This window comes from Vulpes lagopus, chromosome 18, assembly GCF_018345385.1.
Source record: "Vulpes lagopus strain Blue_001 chromosome 18, ASM1834538v1, whole genome shotgun sequence".
In the NCBI taxonomy this organism is placed as follows: Eukaryota; Metazoa; Chordata; class Mammalia; order Carnivora; family Canidae; genus Vulpes; species Vulpes lagopus.
In genome coordinates, this window is record NC_054841.1 from 29,688,458 (window position 1) to 29,699,958 (window position 11,501).

At 62.4% G+C, this 11,501-nt stretch overlaps 1 protein-coding gene across 5 annotated transcripts; it reads right to left on the reverse strand.

Moving 5' to 3' along the window:
• On the reverse strand, nt 1-11,501 carry SLC4A11 (solute carrier family 4 member 11). Of its 5 annotated transcripts, none has more exons than XM_041732973.1 (20): nt 11,436-11,501; nt 9,240-9,287; nt 6,927-7,079; nt 6,756-6,805; nt 6,230-6,461; nt 6,065-6,146; nt 5,767-5,890; nt 3,777-3,992; nt 3,600-3,693; nt 3,365-3,490; nt 3,175-3,288; nt 2,951-3,083; nt 2,616-2,689; nt 1,942-2,203; nt 1,759-1,865; nt 1,492-1,660; nt 1,221-1,394; nt 838-1,033; nt 587-756; nt 1-425 (listed from the first exon to the last, which is right to left on the reverse strand). In XM_041732973.1, exons 1-20 carry the CDS (start codon nt 11,452-11,454, stop codon nt 362-364), a joined length of 2,607 nt encoding a protein of 868 aa, XP_041588907.1. In that variant the 5' UTR covers nt 11,455-11,501; the 3' UTR covers nt 1-361. The 5 variants fall into 5 exon arrangements, with proteins under 5 accessions (XP_041588907.1, XP_041588906.1, XP_041588908.1 ...); XM_041732972.1 differs by lacking the exon at nt 11,436-11,501 and adding an exon at nt 10,815-10,944; XM_041732974.1 differs by lacking the exon at nt 11,436-11,501 and adding an exon at nt 10,628-10,714.

Here is an 11,501-nt window from a genome sequence, read left to right on the forward strand (position 1 = left end):
TCTCTAGTGTGCATACAGCAAGTTCCTTACACAATCAAGGAAATGGTTTCTCTTTCAGACATCTGACTCTTTTATCAAAAGAAAATCCGTCCTGCTTAGTCCCATTCTGGACAGAAGTTGTCCTGAGCAGTGTTAGAGATCCAAGCGAAAGGCTAATGGGGACTGGGATAGGCACATACTGTGGGAACCTGCCCTCCCCCATGCCTAGATGCCCTAGGCCTGTTGGAGCAGCTGGGAGGGGGTGCAGCAGAGAGCAACACCCCAAAAGACACCCAGACCTCTCCCCACATGGCCAGAATCAGCCTGGGAAGAGCCAGGGGGACAGGTGAATGGAATATGTCTGGCCCTTCCAGGTAGGGCCTTAGTGCTCAGCATCCATGGCATCCAGATATTTGGCTTCAATGATTCGGGGCAGCAGGTTGTAGCTGGGGGGAGGGAGAACAGACCCCAAGATGAGCGTTGGGTCAGATCTGCCCCAGCTCCCCTCGCAGGGCCAGGCTGGGCACATCCTGCCCCACTGCCCCTGCCCTAACCCATTCTTTCCCCGCCAGCTGGGTCCCTCCTGCCACTGCCCATCCTCCTGTACCGGATAGGGATCATGGCAATCATGATGAGAGGGAAGATCATCTTCATGTAGGGCAGGGTGCTCATGCCAAAGGCACAGAGCAGCAGCAGCTGTAGGACCTGCAGGCCTGTGAAGTAGTGGATCTTCCTCTGGGGCACTCTCCGGATGTAGTGGGTGGGCGGGTACGAGGTCTGCAGGTGGCAGGGACCAGCTGTGGGTCTGGAGCCGTACCAGACCCCCCGCCCCAACCTCTCTCTTGGCAGGACACTAACCTGGTCCTTGAGCAGCAGAGCCACACGTTCAAAGAGCTGGTTGCCATCAATGGATGTGAGCGCGATGTAGAGGAAGAGGCCATAGAGCACGGGCTTGGGGATCCACTGCAGCGGAAAGGGTAGCAGCAGGAGGGAGAAGCCCACCAGGATGCTGGCACCCAGGGAGGTCAGCCGTGTCTCCTTCACATTCACAATCCTGCATGGGCCCAGAGCACCAGATCGCCTCCAGCCCTGGTCCATGGGGCCGGGTCCCATCGCAGGCCACATATTGCTCCCTGGGCTCTTTCACTCCTTCTGAGGTCAGATGTGGCCCAGGGCTACCCCGCCCCCCTCCCAACCTCAGGGTCCAAGTGACTTGCCTCCCATCTCAAGGGACCACTCACGTCTCATAAATGTGCCCATTCTCCACACGTTCCTCCACCAAAGCCAGTGCCCGCACGTGCAGTGGGGAGTGGGGGTAGGCAGCATGGATCCAGGGCAGCCCAAACAGAGACAGCCCACTGTTGATGATGGCGATAAGCAGGAGGTCCCAGTGGTAGGCAGTGCCCTTCACCAACCTGCAGCAGACAAGGGCACATGTGGCTGGACACCCGTGGCCCCTTGGAGGACCGGCTGCACACTCCCCTCTCACCGCCCCACCCAGGCCCTGCGAACCTGTTCTCTGGGGCGTTAGCCAGGGCAGCCACCAAGTTCTGCTCAATGAAGAAGAGCAAGGAGAGCAGGAAGCCCAGGCCCATGGCGCTGGCGATGGCCCCCAGGGACAGGGAGTGCATCTCGGCTACATCAAAAAGGCTCTTGCTGGGGTTGTAGCGGAACTGGCTCACTGCAGCAGAGTATAGGCCCCTGCTCAAGCCTGCAGTTCCCAAGGGCAATCCCACGGCAATCCCACCCCACTGCACCCCCTGCTTGATCCCGACTCACTCTTAATTTCCCGGAAGCCGTAGGAGCAGATGAGGGAGAAGGTGAGCACCGAGATGGGCAAGGCACAGTCTGACAGGATCTCCCGCATGCAGGGGTGTAGGTAGGGGCTGGGGACACAGGTGGGTGTGTCAGTGTGGCCCGGGGGCTTGTGCTTCCTTCCCATCACTCCTAGACCCCCTTCACCTCTTTTTGAACTGGTAGAGGGTGTAGCTCAGCCACAGCGTGCCCAGCATGATGAGGAGGCTGAGCACAGCGGTCTCCCGGCCTGGGTGCTCGGCGTGGCGGCCCATGGAGGTCAGCTCTGGTGGGCTGGCGAGGAGGCTGGTGTTGAGGGCAGTGTGGAGGGTTGTGTTGAGGCTGGTCCCGAGGCCCAGCAGGCTCACCAAGGAAGTGCTGTCTGTGCTGTCATCTCCAAAGTTATTGTCATAGTAGTACTTCTGGAAGACTGTGGATACAGGCCACCAGGCCTCAGCCATCTGGGCTCTGGGGGGCTGAGGCCCAGCTTCCTCCTGGATGTGGGAGAGAAGGGGCCCTGTGGGAAGAAAGGGCTTCTGGGAGGAAGGGGAGGGAGCTGCCTCTGTCAGCCAAGAGGACCCCACTGACCTGCCTGTCCATCCACCGCCCCCATCTCTGACAGTGCCTCACACCTGGCCTCATGCCTCTGATCCTGCCTGAGGCAGCCCCGTCACCCTCCAGCCCATGACACTGCTGCTCTCTGCCGGTCAGCTCCCGAGAGCACCCTGGACCATGGAAATACTCGTAGCTTGCGTGCTGCTGGGCTGCTCTGGCCACAGGCCCAAGTCCCCCAGCTCAGCTCCGTTTCCCTGGCAGCAGGCAGCCACCAGCTAGACACTCACTTTTGACCATGCCCTTGACAGCATCCAGCATGAATGTGATGGAAATGAACAAGGCAATTATCTCTTCTGTCGACCTGCCGTGGAAGTGCAATGCTTCATCAAATGGCGGGAGGGAGGGTTTGTCAGGGAGCCAGGAGGAGGGGGAGGCTTCCCTGAGGCTCTACACAGCCTCCCACCTCCTCCTGCCATGAAAACCAGGGTCCCTCGCTTCTCTTGGGGCAGTGATATAGTGGGGGCACAGGACCTCGGCGGGTGGCATGGGGGCTGATCCAGATCCCCGGCCTTGGTCTCCCTCCCGCTCCAGGATCCCAACAGCTCGGGGAAAGCCCAGTCACCTCTTGAAGAGCTGCATGATCAGACTGAGGTTGAAGATGGCATAAAGCACGAGAAAGAAACTGTTCCACAGGCCCGTCCACGCATAGAAGGTGTTGAAGTCCAGATTGTAGTCGTCACAGATGCCACAAATTACTGCAGGCAGCAGGATGAGGGGGCTGGTCAGGGCGGGCTGGGACCAGGGACCTCGGGAGCCACCTCCCCGCCACCCCAAGTGCCACCGCACCTTGGATGTAGAGAGCCAGGGGCGCAGTGGTCAGCAGCACCACCAGCGGCTGCCCAGAGAAGAGGGCGTATAGGAGGCCTCCGATGCTCTGCCCCGCTATGGTCTTCTGCACATCTGCGCCAGTGGGGAGTCAGGGGGACACTGCAGCCTCGGGGCTCCCCCCACACCCCCACAGCCTCCTGCCCCTCACCGATGGCCCCGTTTGTGTTCTCATCGTTGAGGGACCCAAAAGCGATGGTGGGCAGCAGACAGGCGAAGTAAAGGAACAGGGTGGTGGTGATGTATTTGCCCACAGCCTTGTTCTTCCCGATAATGCCTAGGACAGGACAGGATGGAAAGTGTGCTGGGGCTGCAGGGCAGGTGCATGTGTCATCCAGGGACCTGAGCCACGGCTGAGCTCTGATGGGGACCACGGGGCCACGTACCGTCTGTGAAGTCCAGTGGGTATACAGGGAACCTGCGAGCGATATCCTCCCGGATGCCCTTCCCCACAGGGAGGAAGTCCTTGTGCTTCAGGGGCTGGGGAAGAGGACAGACGTCTGTCAGCTGGGAGGTCCACGGCCCAGGCCCCACACCCCTGCCCAAGCCACCTCTCCCAGTACCTGCAGGGATCTGTGCACACAGATGGAGTTCATGTTGTAGCCCTTTGGGCCCAGGGTTGGACACTGGCTCACCATGGTGAGCAGCTGCCTCTGATGGACCAGAGCTTCCTTGAATTCTTCCTCCGTGCGGGTGTTCAGGAGCTTCTGGCGGAAAGTGATGTCCAAGAACATGGTGGCGAACGTGCGCCCCACCTCTGTGGCTGTCTTGGTGCTTTTCTGGGGGCAGGAGACAGAAGAATCCCACCTGGAGCTCCTGGACAGTGGAGGGCACCCCTCCCCGGCCCCGGCCGTCACTGACAGGCCTGAGCACGCAGCAGGTGCCCCCATGTGAGCTGGCAGCAAGTTTTGTCCCTCAAAGTTCAAGCATCAGTGGAGTCTGCAGTGATTTCCACCAGGTTGGCAGATCACTAGAGCCCCCAAATTTCCTTAATAAACTCATGTGCCCAGAAACTGAGGTATGGGTATGGTCCCGAGGAACACAAATATGTGTAATCGTGGATAGAGATCACAGTGATGGAGAAAAATGTTTACCCAGCTCCACTTGACTAGTGGTATTTGTAGTGTCTGCTGGTTTGATTTGATTTTTTCAGGGGGATTCCAGACCTGTCAAGCCTGCTCTCTCCTGCCTGACCAAAGTGACCTCTGTCCGTGAACCCAGGGCCCAGCCTCCCCCAGGGCAACCTGTCCTCTGGGAGCAGTGTCCGCCCCTAGGTGTTGCCCGAAGCCGCAGTCACAGGGCTGGGCCCACCCACACATGGCTTTCCTGTCAGCTCAGTCAGGTTCATTTTCTGCAGGAGCCAGGTGCTGGGCTGGTTGGTCCGTCACAAGGCCCAGTGTAGCCACTCAGCCCCCCGGGCTACTGCCCCTTCCACTTCCCTGTCCACCTCACCAGCTGTCACTCCCTCTGACCCATGTGCTTCCCTTTCCCTCTCCCCAGCACTGCAGCACTCGGGGAGGTTCACAGCACATCTATGAAGTCCCCGGAGGGCATTCCCCTCGGTGCCCACTTTGCCTGAGAGAAAACCTGTCCAGGAAGCCCGTGCGAAGCTTTAGCCTGTATCAGAGGCCTGGGCAGGATCAAGAAGCTAGTGGAAGTTAAGCCCCTGGGGAGAGGCTCTAACCATTTTCTTTCTTTCTTTCTTTTTTAAAGATTGTATTTATTCATGAGAGACACACAGAGAGGCAGATACAGGCAGAGGGAGAAGCAGGCTCCCTGCAGGGAGCCCCAGGGACTCATCCGATCCCAGGACCCCTGGGTCACGCCCTGAGCCAAAGGCAAATGCTCAACCACTGAGCCACCTAGATGCCCCACCCTAACCATTTTCTGTTTGTGATTTTGAAATTGTCTTCCCTCAAATAAGACTCCCCAGACTATATCAGTTTCAACTACCACAAAAGCCAGACGCCTGACCAGGGGGTGTGGGACCTGGGCAGAAGTGGGGATCCTTGGCCAGCAAGTCATAAAGCCAGCCAAGTGGAAGAAGGATCAGGGTCCGGGCAGGCCAATGAAAAGCCCCCACGTTTGACTAATACTAGTCTTAAGAAGTGGGACCCCTGAGTGGCTCAGCAGTTGAGCATCTGCCTTGGGTCAGGACATTTTAAAATCCCGGGATCAAGTTCCACATCAGGCTCCCTGCATGGAGCCTGCTTCTCCCTCTGCCTGTGTCTCTGCCTCTCTCTCTGTGTCTCTTATGAATAATAAAATCTTTTGAAAAAATAATAATCTTAACAAGTTATCTCTTTTCAGCCGAGAGGGAAATATAACTTTCTGGGCAACGACTAGGGAAATGAGGGCTTGATGAGGACGCAAGGAGGCTTTGGGGAGACCCAACAGGGCAGAGAGGAAGGACAGTGTGAGCATGAGGCCTCCAGGGGCCTAATCTATGGGGGCCTCTGGGACATGAGGGAGATGCCCCCAGGAAGAGGGAGGACCAAGTTCCCTGGAACCTTCGTTCTCTGGAAACAGAGCCCCCTGCAGGCCCCTACTCACCATCTTGGGTGGAGCCAGCACCAGGATGACGAACCGCACCTCACATGAGTTTTCCCCCCAGTTCTGTGGGCGAACCAGGCGGCTGATGCACACGTGCCGCTTCAGCAGGGCCTTGGAGGTACAGCTGCCGGGGGCAGGAGGGCACACAGTTGCCACCCTGGGAGCTGGGCTCCCCCACACCCCAGGACCCCAAACTCTGACCCCCCCGCCCCGTGACCTCTTAGGAAGCGAAGACCAAACAGAATAGAGTGCTCACACTCTCCACCCCCAAACTGGGTGGGCCAGGCTGACCACTCACATGATGCAGATCCAGGACTGCTGGTATTGCACCCCTGTGACCGTGGCAGTGACCCCTTGGATGGTATCTGATAGCAGGTGGGCTGAGGACAGAGTGAGGGGGGTCAGAGGATCTGCTGGCTCACCTCCCTGTCCTCCCGTGCCCCACCGCGGAGCCAGGTCAGACCTTTCCCCTCCGTGGGGGCCCCGGCATCGGTGAAAAGCATGGCCATAAACAGGTCCACGTTGCAGTCAGGCTCGGTGTTGTTGGGGTCGTGGGCCAAGCGGCAGAGCATGGCCCGCAGCACGTCATCCAGCGAGGTGGCCGTCTCGTTCAGGATGATGCTGGCCCGAGCCAGGAAGCCATCCAGGTCCCGGTGTGCACGTATCTCCAACTCAAAGTTCTTTAACTTCAGGTACTGCGGGGACCCCCGCGCACAGAATCACGCAGGCCCATGAGTGAGATCTGTGGCCGTGACCTGGGCCCCTCCTCCACGGGGGGGTCCCCGGCTGCCTCTGCCCACTGGCACCAACACACCCTCCAAGAGGGAGGGCCCAGCCTGGCTGGCCCAAGGCCAGGTCAAGGGCTGGCGTGGAACACCTGTTTGGTGTGAGTGGGGGCAGCGGGAGCTATCCCAGGGAAGCAGCCACCCCCCCTGCCCCCAATTAGTGGCCCAGGACCAAGCGTCTCCTGTCCTTGAAGGGCCGCTCACCTTGCGGGAGGTGTGTAGGAGCCCACAGCCGCCAGGCGAGTCACTCTCAGCTAGAGGAAAGCAGGAGGGCTCAGGGTGCCACCCCACCTCTCCAGGCCTCTCTAGGTGGAGCGGGGCCCAGTCCTCAGTCCCCTGCCCTCCCCCAGGCAGGTCCTGCTACAACCCCCATACCAGCCTGGCTGGGCTGCACCTCGAGGTTGACGTTGACAAAAAAACGGACGCTCTCGCCAGACACAATGGAGGAGTTGACCGTGTCGAAGGCCTCATCCCCCAGGCTCTCCTCACGGGTTTCAGAGGCATCATCCATGTCACACTTGAGGTAGCCTAGAGACCCAGCCACCACCAGGAGAGACCCCCCCGGAAGAGGACCCGGCCGTCAGTGCTACACATCAGAGGGTGGGAGTCCCAGTCCACGGAGCAGGGGCCCCTGGGCTGTCCCAGGGAGTGGTGACGGAGGCCTCTCGTCGGCCAGGAAGGAAGCCTCAAGCCGGGGGAGGCAGACACCTAGTCCCGGCCCGGCCCCCTGTCGAACAGCGGCCGCCAGCCGGCAGCCCTCACCTGACGGCTTTCTCCAACAATCGTGAGCTGCAGGAGCCAGGGCCCTGCACGCTGACCCACGGGTACCCTCCAGCTACAGAAACATACGGTGGCGCCGCAACTCTGGGCCAGGCCCTGCCCTCCCAGAACCCCCAGTTATGGGACCCAGGCACGCCAGGCTCCCTGGGTGGAACCCAAGGGGAGCCAGAACCATTGTGGTATCCAGCCCACTCCCCACCTTATGGGCACAGGGTTTTCGAATGCTTTCTTTCAGTGAGGGCATGTGGGGCAAGGCATGGAGGCTGAAAGACTCGGTCCAGACATCTGACAAGGCCCCGGAAGCAGGGGAGCCAGAGGTACAGTCGGGGACTGATAAGGAGGGAGCCCCAGGGGAGACCCAAGGGTGGGCATGAGGAGTGTCACAGCATGACTCCCTCCAGAGCAGAGCCTTTCGAGGGGTGGGGGGTTAGTTCCTACCACGGCTCGCAGCCCAGGCCCCCTCCTCCTATAGAGGAAGCCTTCCTGGTGACATGCAAATGTTCCACTCTTGCTTGGGCTCCTCTTGGCCTCTGAGATAACAGTTTGGGCTGGCCGTGCTACCCCTGTCCTGACCCCTGGTCCATCAAGCCTAGGCCCACTCGCCACGGCTGATCTGTCACTCCTTAGGCCAGCTGGCCAACACCCAGGCATGCCAGCGCCTGTCCTTTGAGCAGAGGGCTTCCCTCCCCAGAGGGCCTTCTTTGAGGTGCCATGGAAGCTTCCTCTTCTGGCAAGTCCTCCTAGGGCCCTGCTGGCACTCCCTCCTGACTCCCGTGGGTCCTCTATGGTTTACCACTTGTGAGTGCTCCCATGAAGGGGGTTCTGAGAGCCCAGACCCCACCAGTGCCTGACAAACACCTGTGCAGGGACGGGGAAGGGTCAGCAGCACGCCTACACCTGCCAGGCAGTGACTCACCCTGACTCACTTCCACTCTGGCCCGCCGGCTTCCTCTGCACATCCCAGGCCCTGTCCCCCCAGTGTCCTGTGCTCATCCTGAGCCCTTTGGGCAGGAGGTGCTAGGTCTGCACTGAGCTCAGTCAAAAGATGTCCTTCCCATTTTTGTCATGGAGCTCATGTCCATGAAAATCCCCTTCCTCCCCAGTCCCAGGCCTGCTTTGCTTACACTACCTGGCTCCCCAGCCTCCTTCTGTCCCCCCACCAGCTCCCTGTTACTCCTGGGTACTGCCCTTCACACCGCCCTCTTCTCCCCCTATTCTGGGCTCTACCTAGGGCCTGCCTAACTGACACTACTGGGTCCCTGCAATGCTCCTAGGAGGCCATATCCCCACCTCCATCCTATAAGCCCAACACATAACCTAACCTGCCTGCCAGCAGCCTGGCACACACAGTCCCCCGGCCCTGGGGAGGATGAGAGCATATCACCACTCTGCCCAGGCACCATCCCACTAAACACCCCAGCGATGATCAGGCCAGCCTCCATGTCTGGGCACAGGAAAACCCAGAGACACAGAGAAAAGGGAAGAGCTGGTCTCGAGCAAGCAGGAAAGCTGAAGTGCAGAACTGTTAGGTTGCATTTCTTTAGAGGGGCGATGGCAGCCTCAGAGGGCTGGGCAGGGACTGAGAGGTATGGGCATATACGACGCGACGTAAGGAGGGCCAGGTAACCAGAGCATTCTAACAACGAACCAAGGGAGGTCATCAAATGGTCCACACACCCACCCGGGACCACCGGAGAGACCTGTCCATGACCGCTCCCCTGGTAGGGTCAGCTGCTCCCCTGACCCTACCACGACCTCCTGGAGGGCAGGATCTAAAGGCATCCCAGCACCAGCAGAAGACCACAGCTGGGGAGTCAATGCCCTGTGTACCCAGGTGGAGGGACTAGGTCTCCTAGAGACTTCTGACCAAGGAGCTCTCTATATACACAACCTCACAGAGGTACTCACCTACATCCTCAAGGTATCCATTCTGCGACATGATGGAAGGCGAGTACTCTGTAAGGGAAGCCCAACAATTGTTACCAGCTACACGAACCAGCCCTGGACGTTGTCCTGTGCCAGCTGCTCCCCACCCTACACCAACCCTGCGTACTCCTTCTTACTCTTCCCAGGTACCCAGCACAGGCCAACCGAGGCAAAAGGGAGCAGGGGCTAGACCTAGGCAGGGGCCCCTGTGGAGCCAGAGGAAGCCAAGCCTGCCATCCTCCAGCCCGTGTGCTCCAGTGGGAGTGAGCCAAGCCAGGGGAAACCTCAGCATGTTTCCTCCACGAGTTATTATTCACAGTACCCTGGCACGATTGGTGGACCGTGTTACTCGGCACGGGCAGCCAGGGCTGGAGCGAGGGGGCCTGTCCCTCCACTCTCCTTGGGGTGGCCGTCCTCTCTGGCCTCCCTCTCTCGCTGTTTCGCTGCCAAGCCCAGGCCCTGGGCGGGGGGCCTCCTGCCAGCACATCGCGCCTTTCACTCTCACATGGGTCCCTGGGGCCATCAACACCCATCACACGTGCAGTCGCCCCCAACTGCGCGCGCCCGGGGCCACAGGGGGCCCACTTGGCAACGGCCTCCTCCCCTGGGTGCTACCGCGTCCCAGGCCTCCTGGGAGGCGGAGCCGTTGGTCCCCCGGGGAGGAGGGGGCGGGGAGCGCCGGGCGCGCTCACCGCGCGGGCCCCGGATGGTCCCGACTGTTTGTGCGGCTCCGTGCGAGGAAGGAAGCGACGGGAGGGGCCGCGTGCACGAGAGGAAAGCGCCGCCAGACGCGGAGACCCTGGGGGTCGGAGGGGCAGGATGCGAACCGACGCGCGGGACGGGAGCCCGAGCTGCATCCAGGAGGGAGGGGCGGGGGCGGTGAAGCATCCGAGGCCGCAGGGATGGGCCGAGGACGACGGGGACGAGGGTCCGGAAGGGCGGGGCCGGTGCACACCTCACTCCCATCCTGGGCCCCCCACGTGCAGGTAAATAAACGGCAGTACAAGCCCCCGGCTGGCCCTCGGGGTCAGAGCCGCGGGGTCGAGAGGTAAAGACCGCTGCGGCCTCGCAGGGGGCAGCCGGGGGCCCCGGGATCCCGCAGAGCGGGCAGGCTTCCCCGCCGAGCGGGGGCGCGGCGGTCCCGGCAGAACGTGACGCCAGGCGGCAGCGCACCCGCTGGGGCCCCCACGGCCCCGTCCCGCCCACCTGCACGCCCCACCCCTCCCCTGGCCACCTCGCCGGTTCCCAGGCGGAGAGTTTCAAGTCGGCGACGCAGCACGAAGCCAAGCACGCAGCGTCCACGAGGCCCCCGGAGCCCCCCACCCCCAGCGTACCCCCGGCCTCCCGCGGTCTCTCCGCCGCAGGCACACCTGGCCCCAGGCCTGGGAAGCTCCCACGAGCCCCTCGCCCACCGCGGCCCGGGGCCGTGCAGGCCGCCGGCGGCCGCTTTCCCCCGGTGCTCCGACGGCCCCGCGGCCCCGCCTGGCACCCGTCTGTCGCGGAGAACGACGGCCCTCCCGTCGCGTCCCCGCCGCGCCTCCCGGCTCGGGCACCCACCGCAAGGCTGGAGGTGGAACATGCGCTGGGTGGCCGCGGCCATGGCCCCGGCGATCGGCCGGGCGGCTGCACACGCGCGCGTACGCCCGGGCTCCTCACTCCCGAGCCCCGGGACCCCGAGCTGGGCGTCTCGGGCGGGCGGGCGGCGGGAGCCGGCGACACACCTCCGCGCCGCGCCTGGGTCCTAGTGCCGCCCGACGCCCCGCCCCGGTGCCGCCCTGGGCGGGGTCCCGCCCGCGCCCTCACCCGCGCTCCGGTCGGTACCGGCTGGCTGCTCCCGGGAGCCCGGGGCGACGCGGCCAGAACGTGTAGATCGGGCTCCTGGGAGCCCGCGTGCCCGCCCAGGCGTCGCCGGATTAGGGGCTGGGCGGGGCCGGGAAGTTTCTGGGAGGAAGCTCGACGGGCCCAGGGCCCCCACGAAGTCGCGCCTCCGCCGCGGGTCGCGGGAGGACTCCCCCGGCGCCGGCTTTAAGCGCGTGGCCCGCCCCCCGGCCCCCGGCCCCCGGCCCCCGGCCCCCGCCTCGGCAGGGCCCAGCCCGCCAGCTGCCCCGCCCCTTCCATTCATCCGGGCCGCCCGGTGGTAAGCCCTCCTCCTCCTCCGGGAAGCACGCCCCGACTCACTAGACGGGCCGGCGCGCATTCCCGGGGCGACGCCCTCGCGCGCGGAGCCTGGGGCGCTCCCGCTGG